The sequence below is a fragment of the Octodon degus genome, unplaced genomic scaffold, assembly GCF_000260255.1.
Source record: "Octodon degus isolate 3935 unplaced genomic scaffold, OctDeg1.0 scaffold00075, whole genome shotgun sequence".
Taxonomy (NCBI): Eukaryota; Metazoa; Chordata; class Mammalia; order Rodentia; family Octodontidae; genus Octodon; species Octodon degus.
Genome location: NW_004524651.1, coordinates 11,700,837 through 11,713,480, shown reverse-complemented (window position 1 = coordinate 11,713,480; position 12,644 = coordinate 11,700,837). Strand labels below are relative to the sequence as shown.

At 58.9% G+C, this 12,644-nt stretch overlaps 1 protein-coding gene across 1 annotated transcript in view; it reads right to left on the bottom strand.

Annotated features, from left to right (window-relative positions):
- Positions 1-4,571: 4,571 nt before the first annotated feature.
- Mtcl1 (microtubule crosslinking factor 1) overlaps positions 4,572-12,644 on the bottom strand; it is a 100,191-nt gene continuing 92,118 nt past the window's right edge. Inside the window, exons 11-13 of the mRNA XM_023720409.1 lie at positions 12,340-12,371; positions 8,552-10,067; positions 4,572-5,605 (exon numbers count right to left, since the gene is read on the bottom strand). Coding sequence (XP_023576177.1) covers positions 5,411-5,605; positions 8,552-10,067; positions 12,340-12,371 — 1,743 coding nt within the window. The 3' untranslated portion in view covers positions 4,572-5,410. The remainder of the gene's footprint in view (positions 5,606-8,551; positions 10,068-12,339; positions 12,372-12,644) is intronic.

The window sequence follows — 12,644 nt, the reverse complement described above, 5'->3', positions numbered from 1 at the left end:
TAAATCTTATGGGGCACCTATGCCCTGAGGACAGTGTCCCGAATTTCCTGTTAACAAGACAAGACTGCATGGTTCCGGCCCCTCCCCTAAGTGGGTCAGTGTAAATTTAGACAAGAGCTGTAGAGGTTTCGAGAATTCAATTTAGTGTGGGACTTGACTTTTAAGGACAAGGCATTCTCAGGGGAAGATGGGTCTGTCTTGTTAATGTGAGCTTTTGCTTTAACCAGTTATGGGCTGGGGATGACGTTGGTGTCAGTGGCAGGTGTGGCATCTGTGGCCAAGAAGGATGGTGGCTTTGCCCACAGGAATGTCCTCCGGTGTCGCAGGGGCACGCAGAGGGCCAGCCCAGCAGGCGGTGGCTCCCACACATTGCCGCATGCTGGTTGTGCCAGGGACGTCTGATCGCCCATGCCATTGGCAGGCTTGGGGTGGAGCCAGACCACCCCTGGCTGCTTGTCAGTTACCAGGGAAAGCACCAGGACCCCAGGAAGGTCTGAAGGGCTGGGCCAGGTGGAAGACAAAGCCAGGCTGGGCAGGTGCCCAGCACCAGCGAGCGAGCGGGCAGTGAGCAGGATGCAGTGCTCAGGCGAAGCTGGTTGCCCGCTCGCTCGGGCCCCTTCTAGGACGCTGTGGCCACCGTGCACCTGCTCCCAGGCTCACTCTGCTCTTTGCCGGAGGAGCAGTGCCCAGTGCTGTGGGCAGTCCTCCATGCTGAGCCCAGCGCGCCTACCACCTGCCCTTGGTGGCAAGGAGCTGGAGATTCCTTTTACTGTAAAGGTGAAGAAGTCAACCCTGGCCTCCTTAGCCCGGGAGCCATTTGTGTTTAATGGAAGTGCCACCTTCCAGCTTAGTCTCTGTCTATGTGAGAATTCCCACTTTGAGGGGGACAGATGTTGGGGTCAGGATGGGGTAAGATTTGTTGCACAATCCCCACGCCTCGGCAGCTTACCAAACCCAAAGCTGACTTTTCACCCAGGTATACCAGTCTGTGTCCAGGCACCCAGGGCCTTGCCCAGCCGATGCTTGCGCAGCTGTCCGGGCAGAAAAGGGGACCTGAAGGGTACCAGCTCTGAGCTCCCCACAGGAAGTGACACGCTTGGCCACTGCTCACCTTCTGCTGGCTGAAGAGAGGCAGCCACTGCAGCAAGGAAGGGCAGTTTTACTTCACAGCCAGAGGGAGGAAGAAGAGCACAGGGACAGCGTTAGACGGCGGCGAGGCCAAACGCACCTCCACTGGCAGCGTGGTGAGGCCGAACGCACCTCCACCGGCAGTGCGTTTATCAGCACCTCCCCGAGAGCGCTGGCCCAGCCAGTCTGGAGTGCTATCCACAGGGACCTAACAAAGGACAGAAGTGGGTGGGTGGGGGTCTTTTATGGAGGAGATGACAGGTGACTTTCTCTGCACAGTACCACAGGAGGTCTGCTGGCGCTGGCTGCAACCTTGTCTGCGTGGTTCTGGGAACGGAACACATGGCCTTTGCGCTGCATCTCCCCAGGTGCTTTTGTATTTTAAATTCTGACACGATCTCACTGAGTTGCTAAGTTGCAGCTCATGCTGGGTTCAAATTTGTGACCCTCCTGTCTCAGGCCCCGGAATGTGGCGAAGTTGGCCACTCTGAAAGATTGCTGGTTGGGGCGGATGCCAGGTTGGAGTAGTGGCACCTGTGGGCTTCTCCCCCCCACTTATCTTATAATAAAGACAGGCACCGGAGCACATTGGACAAAAACACCAGCCCAACAGCCAAAAGGAATGGCTGACTTTGGATCTGTCCTGGGAAATCCCACAGGAGTACCCCAGGCACCACCCACGCATACTCTTGGCAGTGTTCGCTCTGTCCCCTCCTCCTGGCTTCTGGAGAAGCCTTATGCACTCTCCACAATGCCCACTGCCAGGGCGGCAGGTGGAGCAGACCCCTCTGTGCTCATACACGTCAGCAGACAGGATGGCGGCACTGGGCATGCGTGCCTTGGAGAGTCACCGTAAGGGCCTAGGCTTAGTGCTTGACCAGCAGTGCCTCTCGGACCCCAGAGCTCGCCTACGAGGTGCAGCAGTTGTCATCACTGCTCTGCACATGTGAGCTCGCCTCAGGGGGACCCTGGGCAGGAGCTGCCGGGCCAGGTGGGCCTGCGATGAGTGCAGGCGCTCCCAGGAGCCTTCGGGTTTGCTGGCCTCTGTGTCCCTTGGGATAGCTGAGTGCCCTGTCACCTGAATGAGTATCAGGTGACGCTGATGCAGTCCACATGGCAAGCACTGATACTTGAGGAGTCCACAGCCAGACTCCACTGCACGTTGTTTCACAAATGACTGATCTTATTGGGGTTATTTGGGGTGAATTCCCCTAACTGGGTGACAAAACTGTGATCCACATTTCAGCTCCCTGCTTGCTCTGGCTCCAGAATCCCAGGGTTTAGAACTGCAACAGCTATTTTTAGTGCACCTCGTTTGACATCACTTCCTCAGCCCTTGTTTTTAAGGGATTTAAAATGCTATCTGTGGGGACCACGGTGGGCAGGGCTGCTTCCCAGCCTGGGGCCTCTGCGGGGTGACGAATTCAGCCCAGGGCCACTGTGGGCAGGAAGCTCTGCTAGGATCCCTGGAGGCCCGGGAGGTTTTGCTAACCTGCTGGAAGCAGGACAGTTTGCCTGTGCCGCGGGCTGGTTCCCTCAGGCTCCTCGGAAGAGCAAGGACAGCGCCTCCTTATTACCTCAGATGGCGCTGTGCAGCCCCCGCCAAGGGGAACCCCCAGTTGTTTCCTTATTAAAATAAAAATCAGCTGGACATAGGGGTGCACACTGTAACCCCAGCACTGGGAGGCTGAGGCAGGGGGATTGCAGGCTTGAACCCAACCTGAGACCTTGTCTCAAAATAAAAAACTGGAAGGGCTGGGGGCAGAGCTCGGCTTGCACGCCCCGGGCTCGGCCCCGCTTCACAGCAGCACTCTCCCCAGCTAACAGAGCAAGCGCCGGCCTTTATTAAATGATCAGCAACGGCTTAGAAGTTCAAGTAACCAACTTTGAGAAAACGAAGCAAAAAGGCCTGGGGAGCTTGTGGTGTAATCTTGAGCTCCGAAGAAGTGGGGACAGTTCTGGGGTGTCCTGCGGTGACCTGACCTCTCTGCTCCAATGATCAGTCCAACTTCTTCCTCTGGGCCCGGGCACTGTGACTGTCCTGTCCCAGAAGTCAAGTGCATGGGGGCTGCGGGGCATCGCCACCACCCTGGGATGCTGGTCTAAGTGTGCCCCAGGACACAGCGAGTCGGCCGTGGACACTGGCTGTGTGGCTCAAGGCTCCCGGGCAACGCCCTTCCTCCCAGTGGCCCATCGCTTAGCCAGGTCAGAGGAGTACAAAAACCGTTCTCTCTGCTTCTGCCACGCTGCTGGGGCCGCAAGCCACTGAGCATGCACAGTGTGGCTGTGCTCCTCCCTGCCCCGCCCAACCCTGCCCCTATGTCCAAAGTTGGTTTGCACTTAAAGAGTTTTCAGTGTGGTCAGATCTGCATGGCGTTTGCCTTTGGAACCATTCTCAAGCACAGTTCAGTGGCGCTGGGGATGTTGACCCAACTACGCGCCCCCAACTACCACACTCTGGGACTGTTCCTTCACACGGGGCCCCATCCCACGCCCGCAGCCCCTGCCGACCACCCTCGTGTCATACAGTACCACACGGACCACAACACTGCGTTTTTGTGACTGGCCCACTTCACTCAGCATTCCCTCCTTTTCAAGGCCCAGTAGTGCTCCACTCTATGTACGGGCCACACCTTGTTTAACTCCCGCCTGTGGGTGGATGTTTGGGGTGCTTCTACCTTCCGGCTACTCTGAATAATGCAACTGTGAGCACAGAGAGCTGTCTGGGTCTCCATTTCTTTTTTACCTGAAGAGGAGCCACTGTCACCTGGTGGCTCCCTGTGACTGAGGAGCTGCCCTACTACGGTTGCCTCACTACAGCTGCCCAGCTGTGCGCAGGGCTCAGGCCTCCCCAACACCTGTGTTTTACAAAGATTTACTTAAAGGAGCAGCTGGGACAACACTGGGCCTAGAACTTGCTCCATCTGCTCTTTAGGTGACAAGGAGCCAGCAAGCGAGTGCCAGTCACGGCTGGCAGTCAGGCCCAGCGGCTCCTTCACGCTGTCCCTTGGCATCAGGCTTCTTGTAGACCCCACTCCTAGCCAGAGTGCACCCTGGGGCTGAAGCAGAAGGACCACAGGCTCCATTCCACCCCCAGCAGTGCAGATAAGAAAAGGCCCAGTTGAGCTGCACACAGGCAGCAGCGGCCTCTGGGCAAGGGCCCAGCCTGTCGCCATGGGCCAGGGCAGGGTCTGGTGTGGTGCGGGACCTGCACCAGTCTCCCTGCAGCCATCCGTCCCGCTTGGGCTCTTGCAGTGGGAACAAAGCTGCGCCTTGTCCTCTCAGGGTTGAGTGAGATGGTACCATGGCGCCATCCCCAGTGTCCCTGTCACACCACCGCAGCCCCCCTCTGCAGCTAGGGCTGGGATCCACGGGGCGCACAGGAGAACACAGATGCCATGGGAGCATAAGACAGACACGAGGCCGTGCTGCCACCTCGAGAAGGCTTTATTTCCACTTCCTCGTGGTCTGGGACAGACACAAGGCACCTTGCTGGTCACGATTTGGCACCTCGCAGCTCTCTAGTATTTTTCTCTAAGCAAAGATTCTGAGTGAGCGCTGTATGTCTCAGTTAATCTTTTAACCATTTAGAAGGTTGCTGTTGTCGCATCAGTGCAAGGGGCCAACAGTGACAGGGACTTTAGGACGATCACAGTAGACCAGATGGACGACGGGCAGGCGAGGGAGGCGGTGGGGTTCATGCAGCCAGGTACAGGCGGGCTGGGGGAGCTGCACGTGGCCTCTGTCCCCTCCCCAAACAGGGACCCGCCTCCCCGGGGTGAGAGCTGCCGGCTTCTCAGCCTTCACCACAAAATATCACTGCAGCAGACAGTCCGAAGCATTTAAAAAAAAATTCCTAAGAAAACACCAACCCAGACAAATTAAAATTAAGTTAAAAACACTCTACATCCAACGTGGGGAGAAGCCCAACCCAGAGGAACAGTGCAGTCCGCGTAACAGAGGCACCTCCGGGCTGGGAGCGGGCAGAGTCCCTCCCAAGGTACACTTTACATTTACAACTTTGACATTTTAAATCTATTTGTAACCTTATTTACCTTTTTGTTTAGTTTAATATACTGTGTGTAAAAAAGATGGAGACAAAAATAGTTTTCTGAGCTATGAAAAGAAGTTATTACAGGCACATGTACTGTCCCAGTCTAGAAACGTCTCAGCGTCCCAGGTCGGACGTTCAGCAGCTGTCTCATGAAGACCGAGGTCCTTTCTCCTCCGGGCAGCGTCGGTGTGTGACGGTGGTGGCTCTGGTGGTCCGTGCAGGCTGGCATCACAGGTGTGGCTTCTCCTCCGGTCCGTCCTCGGCACCGGGCTCCTCCAGGAATGCAGGCGCCCCAGGTGACCGAGCCTCTGAGGCGGAGGGGCTGGGAGGAGCCCATCGGGATGGAGGGCGGCGGTTGGCCGGTCTCTCAGGCCTGGAGAAGCAGGGCTCTAGGGACGGGGCGAGTGCGGAACAAGGCAGTTCCTTGGGGCCAAGAGAGGGAGAGAGCCTTGTTAGGTGGGCAGTCTGAGGTGCGCACGCCTGGCACACCTGCCAGACACTCGGGAGCCACAGGGGAACATGATTGGACGTGATGCTCATGGAGAACGTGAGTGACCAGGCAAGGGCTCGGCATGAGGGATCGGTGACACGTGGGAGACAGGACACTATGACAGGAGGTGGCGAGCTGCGGGATGGGTCTCCTTACATACAGGCACTGCGGCCCCTTGTCCTGGTCCCACCCTGCCAGCCCCGTCACCAGCTCTGCTGGCTACAAAGAGCTGCTGTTCTCCAGTGCCTTGGGCCATCGGGGCTAGCAACAAGCGTGCCCTGAAACCAACTCTGCCCCTATGAAGCTGTCCCCACCAGCCAGCAGCCGCTGAGCAGACTCCATAGGCAGGGCAGCGCTGTGGTGAGCTTTCAGTTGTGGTCTTGTCATCTGTGGCGGCTTCTCAGAGCAGCACACGTTTGGGAGCCACCGTCGCTGTCACTTGTGTCCTTGGCACCCTAACTTTCTGAGGGCTGATCGATCACACTAGGCCCACTCAGCCACCCGAGGTCTGTACTCTCGAGGCCCATCTTGTTTTGGAGAACATTTAGCCATCTGTCCTCAGCCCCGTGCTAGCTGACTAGGACATACAAGTTAGAAGCTGGTGACACAAACATAGAAGGCTATGGCCCATGGGACCCCAGTGAGGGTCAACCCAAAGCTGACGGGGGTTGTAGCCATGGGTGGCTGGGAGGGGTAGTGCAGAATGAGGGCGCCGAAGGTGTCAGGAAGTGGGACCTGACAAGTGGCCTAGAGGACCAGAGGAAGGCGAGAAGCCAGTGGGATGGCAATGCCACTCCACAGGGAGATGGGGGTGGCCATGAGGAGGATGTGGGCCTTGGGGGGGTACCTAGGTGGGGCCTGTGGCATGGGAAAGGCTGGGGAGGCAGGGTGGCTCCTGGCTTCTTGTGGACACTGGTGACACTTCAGGGCCCTGTGCCTTTGTGGGTGCCACCTGGTGTCAGGGAAGGGTTTGTGGGCGGCCCCCAAGCTGAGGGAACTGTGACTTCCAGGCTGTGTCTCTCTTCACCCTCAGTGCCACCCAGTCACCAGCAAAGCCAGGGCAGTGTGCCCCTCTCAGCACCATGGCCCACGGTGTGGGGCACTGCTTGGGACACTGGCTGCTGCTGTGACTCTGCCTCATCACTAAGCACTGCGAAGGTGTGTGTCGCAGGTGGGCAGCCAGGACTCAGGGCCAGCTGCGCAGGGTCACCATCCCTAGCTGTCTGTCACCTAAGGACCCTTGTGAGTGGTGGCTGAGTGGCACAGTGGGGTGCTGACCTGGCCTGGGATGTGTGTGGAGTGGCCCCAGATGGCGATGTGTCAGACACACACACACACACACACACACACACACACACACACGTGTCCGAACACGGGGGCCCGGGCAGAGGCACTTACAGCGTGAGGCGGGCAGGGCTAGAGCCCCCACGGGGCAGTGAGTAAGACAGGTGGGTTCTGGACGAACAGACAGAGAAGAGAAAGCAAGCAGTTGGAAGGCGTATTTTCAACAGCAGAACAGGTGCAGTTCCAAGCCAAGGACAGAGGGCAGGGCTTGAGGACGGCCACCAGTAGGGACCTGTCCTTTGCCATCTGCTGCTGAGAAAGGCCTCTGTCCCGGCACAGAGTGGGTGCCAGATGGGACCTGGGCTGGTGCGTGCCTAGTGTGCTCTGGTCTCTACCGTGGAACCGCTGCTGTTCCAGCCGGGACAGAGGGGCGAGCCGCGTTGAGCTCCTGGCACCCTCGCCTCCCACCACACTGCTCCTCACAGCGGCTCCGTGTTGCTATGGGACCTCGCCCCCATGCCCAGACCTCCGGGTGGATGATCAGGAGGGTATCTGTGGCAGGGGCAGGAAGAGGAGTGAGCTAGGCACCAGGAGTAGCTCTAGAGATGCAGGGCTGGAGACCCGGAGTGACTGTGTGCGTTTGTGGGGAGACAAGGGGCAGAAGGGCTGATCTGCCAGCTCGGTTCAAACAGCAATCCCACTCCATGCGGAGCAGCCGGACCCTGGCGGTGGAGGCAGAGGGGCCCATGAGGCTCCCCAGGGCTGGGGCCCTGAATCTGCTCCTGCTCAGCAAGCCACCTTCTTGGTAGCAAGTGTACCCCACACAGGCTCGAGGCCAGGGCAGCCTCAGAGGGCACCACATTCCACCCACCGGGCCCCTGCCTTCCTGTGGCCACAGGTTGCTGGCGGCTCGCACTGTCAGCAATTCAAAGCATCTTGTGGTTCCCAGGCATAAACTGCAGTCCGGCCCCTGCCATAGGAGATACGCGCATCCAGCCAGGGAGGACCCGGGGTCGGGGACCTCTGATCTCACGGCCGCCTTGGGGCCAGGAATGGCAGGGTGACCACACGCAGGGGTGCCTCCCAAGCCACCAGCACTTACCTGTGGGCTCCTGAGGGCTGGTGGACAGAGGCCACGTGTGTCAGCTGGGCGCACCTGCCCAGCAGCACCTGCCCTCAGAGGGCGTCAATCATGCCACAGCTGGGTCTCTGCAGCAGCAGCCGTCCCTGCGCCTGGCCCATGTCAGATTCAGACTACATTCTGGGGGGCCACCTCCCTAGGAGGACTGAGAAGCCAACCCCTTTCCTGCCCCTGGTGACCCGGGACTCGCAGGCTCCTCTCCTCACCCGCAGGGTCAGGCTCACATGCCTGCCGCAGCTGTGGTCGTTCCTGGGCAGACCCATGCCTGCAGAGTGCGTGCACGACGCCCTGGCACTGCCCTGGCCCAGCTCTGTCCTGTTCTTTGTTCCCTTTTGCTCACTCTTGGCATGGAAATGGGACTTTTTGCAGCGATGTGGTACCCACAGGCCACGTGGGGCCACATGTTGGGACACAGCAGTGCACTGGTTTGTGACAGAGGGAACTGTCGCCTTACCTCCATGGCTCCCGGCTCGGCTGGGGCCGTTTCTCCCATGACACTGTCACTGGTGAGACTCGGGGGCCCGGGCACAGCCAGCCTCCTGTCCTCCTTGAGGGCATGCTCCAGCAGCTTCCTGTTCAGGATCCGGGCCACACTCTCCGCCAGTGTGTAGCCAGGGGGTGCAGACAGGTCCTGCCTCATGGGCGTGCTCTCTCCCCCGTCCTCCCTGACTGCGCCCAGGGGGCTGGGTGACCTTCCCCGGGAGCCAGGGCCTGTCTCCTGGCCAGGACCCAGCTCTGGCCGGGGCTCTGTGGAGTGAGCACGGCTTCCGGCCCGCGTGCCCTTCTGGAAGGGGTCCTGTAGGGCTGGACTGTGGTCCACGATGGCGAAGAGGCTGGAGAGGCCATCGGGGATGGTGGTGTGCACAGGGCTCTCACGCGTGGTGGTGGAGCGGGCCCAGGCCGACTCGCTGAAGCCCTTCTGGCCGCCCCCCATCGAAGTCCTGCTGGCCGGCTGGTCAGCTTTGGGGAGGGGCTTTCTCTGCAGCTTGGGGGACCCGTACTTGGGGGAGCAGCAGGTACGCTCAAACTTGGCCTGCACCTTTTCGATGGCGGGGGCCACCTGCCTGCTCCTAAGGCTCCGGGATGGGGATGACACCGGTGTGGTGCCGCCCCCTGCCTTTGGCGTGAGACACCTGTGGGGGCTACTGGTGACACCGCCAGCACGCAGGGTTTCAGTCTGCAGACCCACACTGATGGTTTGCACAGTCTGGGTCCCCGTCGTGTGGGACTCGTTTGTCTGGCAGGCCATGTCCTTGACGAGGGGCCGGGTGGGGCCAGAGCCCAGGGTGCTCCTGATGGAGAAGGCTGCCGCCTTGCTGTCGTCACTCATGTTCTTGGACATGTCCAGGCTGTGTGGTGGGGTGGCAGCCAAGGGGGTGCAGAGGGAGAGTTCAAGGGGGCACAGGGCCCCCTCCGCATAGTCTCGGGGGTGTCGGGCTGGGGTGCAGGGCCACCTGTCCGGTGCGGGGGGCTCCCTGGTCTCTCCCAGGCTGGCTCTGGCTCTGCTGGTGGGTGGGGGGCCCTCCAGGTCCAGCCTGATGCTGTCCACCCTGCGGATGGCGGGTGGACTGTGCAGCACGCGCACCCCCGATGGCTCGGTGAGGACGTGGCTGCGCAGTGCCTGCTTCTGGCAGTGCTCGGGGCTGGTCAGGCTGTCCGTGGTCATGGTAACGCTTGTGGTCAGGAACCAGGAGGAGGTAGGGAAGGGCTCTGCTGGGGCCACCTGCCCAGCCCATCCGCCCTCGGTCCTGTCTGCCCAGGGGTCTGGGGGCCGCTCTGGACCGGCCCTAGGGGGCGTTGTGTAGTCCCAGCTCTTGCTGTGGAACTCCTCAATATACTTGAGGTCGTCAGGGGACAGGGGTGGGGTGATGTCGTCTGTGCTGCTGGGGTGCGGCAGGCCCTTCTCAGGCAGGAAGGGGGAGACATCCATCAGGCGCTGGAACTCGGACATGGAGGACACAGACACCACCCTAGGGGAGCAGAGGCCGTGAGTGCACAGTGATGCCCCTCCACCTCCACCATTGGGACCCCAGCAGTGCCCAAGGCCCCTGGAACTGTCCCTGCAGCCTGAGACTGGTTGGATGCTAATCACCATGAAAACGGGGGATTGGGGGCTCTACCTCCAACGCTACCCATCTCAAAGGACCTCAGCATCCTGTGAGACAGACCGATGAGCTGGCAGGCAACAGCTGTGTCCCCACCAGCCTGGGACAGTGGCCACCAAAGGCCATTGCGGAGACACCAGAGAACAGAGGGAAATGGGCCTCCGAGTCAGATGGGCACTGCCTCCAGATACTAACCCTGCCTCCCTTTCTACCTCTACCCGTACCCCTCACGCTGATTGGGACAGGCATTGAATTCTGCATTCAGCTCTGGAGATGACCTTCTAAAGTGAACATTTTTGTTGGTTTTGAAAGTCTAGGTTCTTTCTTCACTGTGTGTGTGTGTGTGTGTGTGTGTGTGTGTGTGTGTGTGTTTTATCAGTGTATGTTTGCAATACATTTTTTACATTACTTTTGGGGACCTGGTATGCGTGCATTTATAACATATCTCGATCCTCTCCAATTCCCATTCCCCATCTGTGGAGATCCAAATACTACTTCTAAAAGAATTTCATGTGGGCCTGGCCACCTCTCTGCTCCTTCACATGGCCCCTGTGTTTGTCTGTGCTCCTCCTCTATGTCCTGCTTAGCTAACAGAAATTCCCCTGCAGACATGAACGCAGCCAAAGGGTAAGGGCCCCTGAATCTAAGCAGGAATTGGGTTTGGAAAGCTTGGTCAGGCAGATGTGAAGTGGGGTGCGGAGTCCGGACACAGGAGCACTGTGAGTGCACACATTTCCATTTGATGTGGACTGAGTGTCTCTTGCCTGCCGGGACAGGCACCCAGGGATGCCAGGCACGTGGGCATCTCACCCACTGTGAGGGCGGAGGGGGGTGACTGGGGAGGAAGCTGCGGTGGGAACTGCAGCTGGACTGGCTCCTGTGGGACACACTTTCCACAGTACCCTGTGAGCCAACTCCAGACAGTGCCTGTCCCACCCAGGGCTCCAGATGGAGTGCACAGAGCCAGGCTTCTGCCCTGGCTCAGCTGAAGAACGGAAGGTGGTGTCCAGAGGTGAGGGTTGCACACCGCCAGGGCTCTACTTAATTAACACAGGAAGAGAGCAGCAGGGACAGGAAGGAGAGCACTGGCTCCTGCAGCCTGAGGCAGTGCAGGCACTTGCAGCCAGAGGAGACGCTGCAGGGCACAGGGCGCCTCCTTCTGTGGAGTGTCCAGGCGCCTGCTCTGGTCTGCCACAGGCAGGGTGACTGGGGATTGAAGCAGCACGCAAGAACCTAAGGAGCAGCGAGGCCACAGGGAGGTTACCGCAGCTTGCGCCAGCCAGCTCAGCCCTGCCTGCAGGCTTTCCTGTGGGCATGAAGCTGCACACAGACCCGTCTTCCTGTTACAGATGAGGAGACTGAGACACACGGCACTGAGCCACACACCCAAAGTCCAGGCTTCTGGAGGCAGAAGCTGGCTGTGCAGCCGGGCTTGCCCTGCCCGAGGGTGACAAGATGACACAGACCTCGGGTGGGGGATACCACCCCCACAGGTAGGCAAGGAGAAGCCAAGGCCTGGGAAGGTCCTGCAGAGGCAACACCAGGCCCTCAGCTAAATTTTAACTTGTTGTGTGTGTATGTGTGGTACCCGGGATTGAACTCAGGACCTTGAGCTTGGCAGGCAGGTGTTTATGCCATTGAGCTATATCCCCAGCAGGCGCTCAGCTAGAGCAGAAGGAAAACACAAAGCCAGGAAGCAAGGCGGGAACAGGGAGCAGGGAGTGGGCATGGAATTGACACGGACTGCAGAGTCCTGTACTTTCCTTCAGGGCTCACTGCCAGGAAAAATTCCGTAAATCCTCCTGGTGGACTTTTAAACACAATGTATCCCGCACCTCCTACATCCAGGGGGGCTTTTCCTAGACTTTCCACTGACGTTTTCTACAGACTTTGCAGATACACCAAACAGTACCCCACTGTGCATTCGACACAACTGTCACAGCAACATCCAGACCGCAGAACGGTCAGGAACACTGGCTCTGCTCTTTCGCTTGCTAATCCACCAAGAACGTACATTTATAAAACAGACAGTGATAAGTAAACTACTCAACATGTCGTCACAGACTGCATCCACAAAGGGCTGGGCATTAGGACAAAGAGGAGGCTGGAGCAGTGATGGGATCCTGATCAATCTCACCTTTGAAGACTCCTCTTGTGGTTTTCTTCTTCCTGTAAAAGAGAGACAGTTTGTCTGAAATGAGGGCAGCAGTCCACACATGGTGAGGGGCTGGCACTGCTGAGGCTGGCAGGAGAGAGAGGCTGGCAAAAAACTTGTTGAGCAGGAGGGAAGGTAACCCGTGTGTGTGTGTGTGTGTGTGTGTGTGTGTGTGTGTGTGAGGACGGAGGCAAAGGGAGGTGGAGAAGAGGGCGCTGGGAGACCCAGGTCCCCCTGTCCCACCCACTGCCCTGTAATAAACCTTCTCTCAGGATCAGAAGTTCAGT